At 32.9% G+C, this 7,157-nt stretch overlaps 1 protein-coding gene across 1 annotated transcript; it reads right to left on the bottom strand.

Moving 5' to 3' along the window:
• Positions 1-3,022: 3,022 nt before the first annotated feature.
• LOC142609902 (uncharacterized) lies at positions 3,023-6,778 on the bottom strand. The gene is made up of 3 exons (XM_075781630.1): positions 6,363-6,778; positions 5,628-5,969; positions 3,023-3,708 (listed from the first exon to the last, which is right to left on the bottom strand). The coding sequence occupies exons 1-3, from the start codon at positions 6,576-6,578 to the stop codon at positions 3,181-3,183; spliced, it is 1,086 nt and encodes a 361-aa protein (XP_075637745.1). The 5' UTR covers positions 6,579-6,778; the 3' UTR covers positions 3,023-3,180.
• Between the last annotated feature and the right edge of the window lie 379 nt (positions 6,779-7,157).

The following is a 7,157-nucleotide window of genomic DNA, read 5'->3' as shown; positions in this document are numbered from 1 at the left end:
CCCCCTTACTCACTTAATTCATTTACTTTAGGCCTCTTTGGCCCATTGTTGCTTACTTTCTATTTCTCATAGTACTCATGGGTTTATTACTTCTCTTTCTGGGCTCACTTAGACCCACATGCTTTTTTTGAGACCCATTTGCTATTTTCTAGGCCTATGATTCATTATTCCTACCATTTGGGTTTAATGGATTTTCTTCCCAATTCACAAACTCTTTTTCCTCCCATATTGTTGGGCTTCTTCTTGCTATTGGACCTCTTGCCAAAATGAGCATCAACAAATTACTAACATGACAAACAGCCAAAATAAAATTTAAGCTCATTGTCACATCAACGAAAGCAAATTTTTTGTTTTTACTATTAGACACATCATCAATTTTCATCTAAAAGATAACGCCTAAGACCAAATTGACACAATACTGAAAGGTTAGAGACCAAATTGACATAATTGAAAGGTTAGAGATGAAATTGAAATATAATGTATAGGATAGAGACTAAATACGTAGTTTGCCAAATGCATTCCTAAGTCACTACACAAATTGCAAGAATCTCTGAGTGATTTTTAAGAAAAAAGAGATAATATTTAGTTGACTAGTTTCCATAAAATAATAGTGCTGCCTCAAGTAATATATTTCATTTGTGATCGATTTTTTGTGGATTAAAAAGATAATTTCCATAACCAAATAAGTACAATCCCTTAACCAAGTTGAACCGGCCACAGTTCAAACGATTTTCTGAGTTGAAAGTTAGTTCACACAGTTCTCTTAGAATTCATACATACTTGGTTCTCACATATATAAAAAAATAGAATTATCAATAATTCACAGTTAACTTGATGGGACTGACTGGTCCTATCCGAGTTTAAAAACCATGATTATATGCTTGAATTTAATTGAAGGAACCTAAGTTTTACCTATAAACCATAAAGACAATGACTAAAATCATTAAAAATATATATAAAGGTAAATTATTTTCTAAACCTTATAGTTTTTGGCATGTTTCTTTTAAAACTTATACTTCTAGCAACATTATCTTTGTATTATATTATTGTTCAGATATCTTTGATTGAGGATAGTCCAAAATTTTCTTAAATAATTGAATTACCAATTTCGCCAAATGCATTCCTAACTCACTACATGAATTGCAAGAATCTCCGAGTGATTTTTAAAAAGTAGTGATAATATTTAGTTGACTAGTTTCCATAAAATAATAGTGCTGCCTCAAGTAATATATTTCATTTGTGAATAAATGTGAATTAGAAAGATAATTTGCATTAGCATAACCAACTAATTGTGAATTTGATCCACTAAGAAAAAAAACACTCGTATCAATTTTTCCACAGAGGTAACGTAACACATTTTACCCAATTGAATAACTTCGAGTTAATGCAATGTTGTGTCTTGCAAGTTCCTAGTATGTTGACCAAAAGGTTATGTCAGGTCATGTGTAATTTGCAAGACACGTCATATTACCAATGCACTAAGATATGGTATTTTAGGATCAAGGGCTTTTTCATAATCTTCTTGAGGATGAAGCTCTCTCTCTCTCTCTCAAATCAAGTAACCAAACAATCATTGGATGCTAATATTTATTAAAACAAAGAAAATCATTTCCAATTTCATGAAACTTTGGGTAATTGAGTTTTAATCATAACAATTTTTTAAAATTTCTTAGAGCTTTACTAATAGAGATTGAATTAAAGTAAATTATGTTAATATTTCTTGCATCACATGGAAAAAAAAATACTTCATAGAACCTGTAAATCGTGCAAACATGTTACGAACAAGTATTATTATAATAAAAAAAACTAAATAATAAAATAGTAAAAAAATCTACGACATTCATTTCATAATGATTGCTTCTTATCATTAGGTGAAGAGATAAATTAATCTATTTTTTGTATAAATGAGATTTAAACTCAAGTTTCTTGTTCAATGAAAATGGACTTACAAACTACGCTAATTGAAAAAAGGTTGTCTACTTACAAAATAACTTGTATGATGCAATTTTATTGTATAGTATATAGTACATAAGAGAAGACAAAGCATAGCAACCAACATTTGCCATACTTAAAATAAAATAATAATAAAAACCATGTTCTCACTCTAAATCAACCTCAAGATTTAATTCAAAATCTTGTGAGTTTAAGTTAACTCACAAGTATCTTGTTGTAGAATAAGAGATTTGGGGTTCGAGCCTTACCTACACTATAAACCGATTGGCGTCTTAGCCCAATAATAAACATCAATCATTAATTGAACGTCATATGTTGAAATTCTGTCGTATCTAAAAATTTTATTAAAAAATCAAAATCAAAACCCCATCCCCACCACTAACTAAATAGGAAGTGTTATAGCAGAAGAAGACTTATTTATTGTTTAAATGTGGTGATTAATGGGTTGAAATATATATGAGCAAATAATGGGTTAGATACATGCACAAGAGAAATGTGAAGGAATGAGGTGTCAGCAATACAACAATTATAACAACATTTGTTTCTTGGGGGTGTGATTTGCAAGCATTCTTGCAGACTAAAAAATAGAGAGTTCCAATTGATTTTTTGTGTAAGTGAAATTTGAACTTGCATAATTTCCACCCCTAATCAACATATGGGCTATAAATTTTTTTTATTATTATTTATTTATAATCACATTGAGGAGAATTCTTCTAAAAAAAACTTTGATGCAATAGGTTGAGGATGTGTTGAGTTTTAAGCTTAGAAAAAATATAAAAGACTCACTTCGTTTTCTCTTTCTTCCAAAAAATTAACTTACATAAGCGATACCAAGAGACACTGGCTCTTCTTTACAAGGAAAATCATTATTCAAATTCTCCATCCATGGTTATAACTATCAATTTTATTACTATTATTTTTTTAACAACATTTACATTGGTGATACGACAAAATCTTATATTTTAAAAACACTTACACTAGCGATACAACAATATCATATATTGAGAAACAATTTTAAGTAAAACAGTTGTATTATTATTTTCGTGTGTATTCTAATAAGTATTACTAATTACTCAAAAAAAATAATTAATTCCTTAAGGATAAATTGCATTGACAAAACATATGTACACAAAAATTATATAGAGGGTCACCTATTGTGGTCAAAGTCAACAAAACAGATTAAACTCTTCAAGAAGCAATTAGCATCAACTATGAAAACCAAGATCATCAATCTGAAGGTGATCCCCAAACAAGATCCTCTTCGGGAAAATCCTTTTGTACATCTGTAGGAGGAATGAAGCAATCGATGGAGAGACCAGGGACATTGAATGCAAGATCATCAATGGTCCATGTCTCCTCCATCCGTGTGATCGCGGGGCCCGGCGGCTTCAAATTATCGCCAAATCGTGTGATGATCACACTTGATTGGCCGGCGTGGCTTACCATCACGCCCTCCACCGTTCGATAGTCGTCGATTCTTGTTGACATTGTGGTTTCCCAGTACGTAGGGTGCGTACCAGGGGATTGAATCCTGGTTAAGTAAGAGTCCTCTAAGTGAACAAGTAGTCCACTTCTTTGGCTGAAGTAGCCAAATACGACGTGCTTGATCATCTCTGCTGTGCTATCACTACGTTCAGCCAGGTCCGTTTGATCAGCAGACAATTTCAACACGAAACAATCAATGCCTGAGATTCTCTTCTCTCCCATGTACTGGGCTAGGGAAAATACAGCTGATATAGCCATAGGATCTAGTCCCTACAGATGTATTTATGAAGTTTCCCTTAATCAATCACATGACACCATAATCTGATCTCCAATGTATGGAAAAAAATATATATATACATAGTCCTAATCATTGATAGTAGTAAATTATTTGGGAATTTGACCAATTTTCTCTTCATATTGAATAAGATATTCTACCTACACAAAAAAATCAATTAAACTCATTGATGTATTAAGTTGATGATAATTAATTATTAATGCAAAAAAGCTTCTAAAAAATTATACCAAAAAAATGATGATAATTATGGTGAAAAGAAGTAATAAATTCATAATATTTTTATAACAAATTATACATGGTTAGTTGTTGTTGGTTGTAATTTGAACCTACTACTGAAATTACTTTTTTACCCCACTAATAACTACACCCGTAACAACCTGTAATAACATGTCAAATAGAATTTATTATGAATATATTATAAATATAGCATTTCTCTTACGGTGAAAGCAAGGGCCCGTTTGGTACGTATGTTTAAATACCAGTTTTCATTTTTTTTAGAAATGCGGTGAAAAAGTGTGTGAAAATACATATAATATTGTTTAAAAACTGAAAACATGTATCCAAACACATGTAACAAACATGCCTAAGTCACACACAAATTATTTCTATGTCATTCTTGCCCTTAAAAAAAAAAAAGATTTTTAATGATTCAACCATGTGTTTGGGAAACAAGATCCGGTGTTTTGGCCGGTAGGGTGTGGATTTAATCGATTTTTACTGAATAGGGGCCACTGGGAATCCATATTTTTTTGATTTAGTAAAAATGAAATAACATCATTATTATCGTTATTAATCATATTTTATTATTATCAAAGGAGGAAAACCTGTCTCCTCTCAACTACTTAGTACTCAAAGTATTTTAAATCTGCCCTACATCCTTGACACAATCATTTTGGGAGAATAAGATCTATGCACGAACCATTTAATAATATGCCCCCACCACTTATGGCCAAAACAAAAACATTTCATGTCCCTTCAAAACTTTCAGCATTTCCTCAATAATATTTTTATTAATCAGCAGATCAGGTGCGCCTGATACAGTAGCTCCCAACGGTTGAGATTATTTTTTTTTTTTTAACTTTTAATTTCAACTATTGAGTAATAATAAAAGATAAAAAGTGAAAAAGCGAAAGCTAAAAGCTAAAAGTAGTAAAATAACATTTGTAAATGGGGTAATTGCACCGTGTGTAATATTCTAGATATTGCACCTTCTGTGTCTATAATCCTAATTCTGATTCAAATTAAATTTATAACAAACTTTATCTTAGATTCATGATTCAACAAGAAGAAATTTTACCCCATAATTCAAGACATTTCCTCAAATTTTTTATTTAATTTTTAAATTTTGGAAGCAAGACATTTCCTCAATATTAAAAGCATGTTTGGAGATCGTTTATTTTACTGAAATTAAAAACCTTTTACTGAAAATATTATAAATATATGTAAAAATTAGCTAAAATAATATAATAGATCTCATGAATAGTATCAAAAACTATAATGAAATCTATTAATAATAACAAAAATAAATTAAATAGTAAAATAAACTGACTTTCGGAACACCGGCTGACTTAAAATGAAAATGATTTTTGGTATCATGCTATGGTTATTAAAACGTCATGAAATAGGTGGCCACCAATGGCAATTACTTAAAGTGGAAGACTATAGGGGGAAAACTTGGGACCATATACGAGGAAGGACATACGAAAGTTAAAATACAAGCAACACCCAATTTCGGTCATAGGTTCCTTAGGACAAAATTTTCCAGCTTTACATTTCTTGTAAAAACAACCTTGCTCTTCTTCTATTTGTAGTCAAAAAAAAAATGCGAGTATTATCTAAGCCATAACTATTATAAGCATAACTAATAATAGTAAATTCCTTACTAGATTCTCACCTGAAAAGCCCGTCGGAGAGGACGAACACCACCTTTGGCAGCATGAGCATCAAGCCATGGTGTATGGCGCCAAGCCACACTACCATCACTACCCGCTACAACCTTGTGAGAACCCACAACTAGCTCAATTAACCAGTTATTAGGGACCATCTGCCACATTACAAAGCACCCTTTTTGTGAAACTCCGGTTGCTCCGGCAGCTGAGCCAGCAGAGCCTAGATCATCCACCATGGCCATTGTCACTTTTCCGGTCGCAAAAATGTTCTTCACTGTCCCCTCTAGCTTCCGGCAGCCCGTCGCCGCCGCGAAGTGCTGTATGATATATTGAGCTGAGGAGGATACCTGTTATAGAACAGAAGCCCATCTCAATGAATATTAAGTTTTGGGTTTTTTCTTTTGCTTTTGTAAAAAGTGTGCAACGCAACTTGGATGGTGCATGTGAATTGATAAAGAATATTAGAGCCACACTGCCACAGACAGTTGGGGTTAGACCTTTTAAGGATTCCAATTTTAGTGGGAGTCCCAACTCACTAGTGGAATATTAGTGGAAAAGTAACATGCTCAGCAACATAGGATACTTAGTAGTTACTTAACAAAAAAAAATACATTCTCTGCTTAGAATGTAAAAGAATATGCACCAAAAGTAGCAAATGGCATTAACACCATCATATCTAGTGCTTTACCTCGTTGAGAAGTGAGTAAGAACAAGGAAAATGAGTGTGAAAAAGTGTTTACCTCGTTGAGGGGCTGTTTGGGATGGAGTGGAACAGGAAAGAGAGGACAGCCCAGAACGCTTAAGAGGATCTTGAGGTCAGATTTCTTGTTGAAGACAAGGGAGAAGTGGGTCTTGATCCAATTCCGCCATGTCTGACCTCTGCCTTTCTTTGAGCTGCTTGTGTTATCGTCTTCTGCGTTGATGGGTTCCTCTGATAGCGGTGCAAGCCGACCCATATCTCTCAAAGATTTTAGCTATTTTGGAAGAGAGAGAGAGAGAGAGAGAGAGAGAGAGAGAGAGATGAAATTGCAGAGAAAGAGAGAGAGAGAGAGAGAGAGCTGGAAAGTGAGTGGAAGACAGGAGAGAGTCTGGAGTTTGTACCGGGCGAGAAAAGAAGAGAAAAATAAATGTCTGTTGAAATGTCGTCCATTTGTGCACATGCAGCTTGGGCGCGTGCAACGCATTTTGACCCTACGAATATTTTCTTGCTTCTCCATCACAATGAAAGATGAGTTGAAAAAAGAATTAGTTATTAGTTGATTCAGTTGGCCAATTCTGCAGACCAGTTTGCGTAAATGAGCTAACTTTGTTTGAGATATATTGTAGACAAAAAATATTTGGTAAAAAAGATGACGCGGCAAATTTTTTTATTTATACAAAATAAAATTTTTATTTTAATTTAATCTTAGTATATAGTTTCGCGTGAAACTTTCTTCTAGAAACTTAAGACCTCTTTGTTACTTTTGTTTAAACAATAATTTTCAGTATTTAAACAATATTACATGTAATTTTACACACTTTTTTACTCATACGTA

The sequence above is a fragment of the Castanea sativa genome, chromosome 9 (genome assembly GCF_040712315.1).
Source record: "Castanea sativa cultivar Marrone di Chiusa Pesio chromosome 9, ASM4071231v1".
Lineage (NCBI taxonomy): Eukaryota > Viridiplantae > Streptophyta > Magnoliopsida > Fagales > Fagaceae > Castanea > Castanea sativa.
Note: the sequence above shows the minus strand (reverse complement) of the source record. Positions and strands in the feature narration are given on the sequence as shown.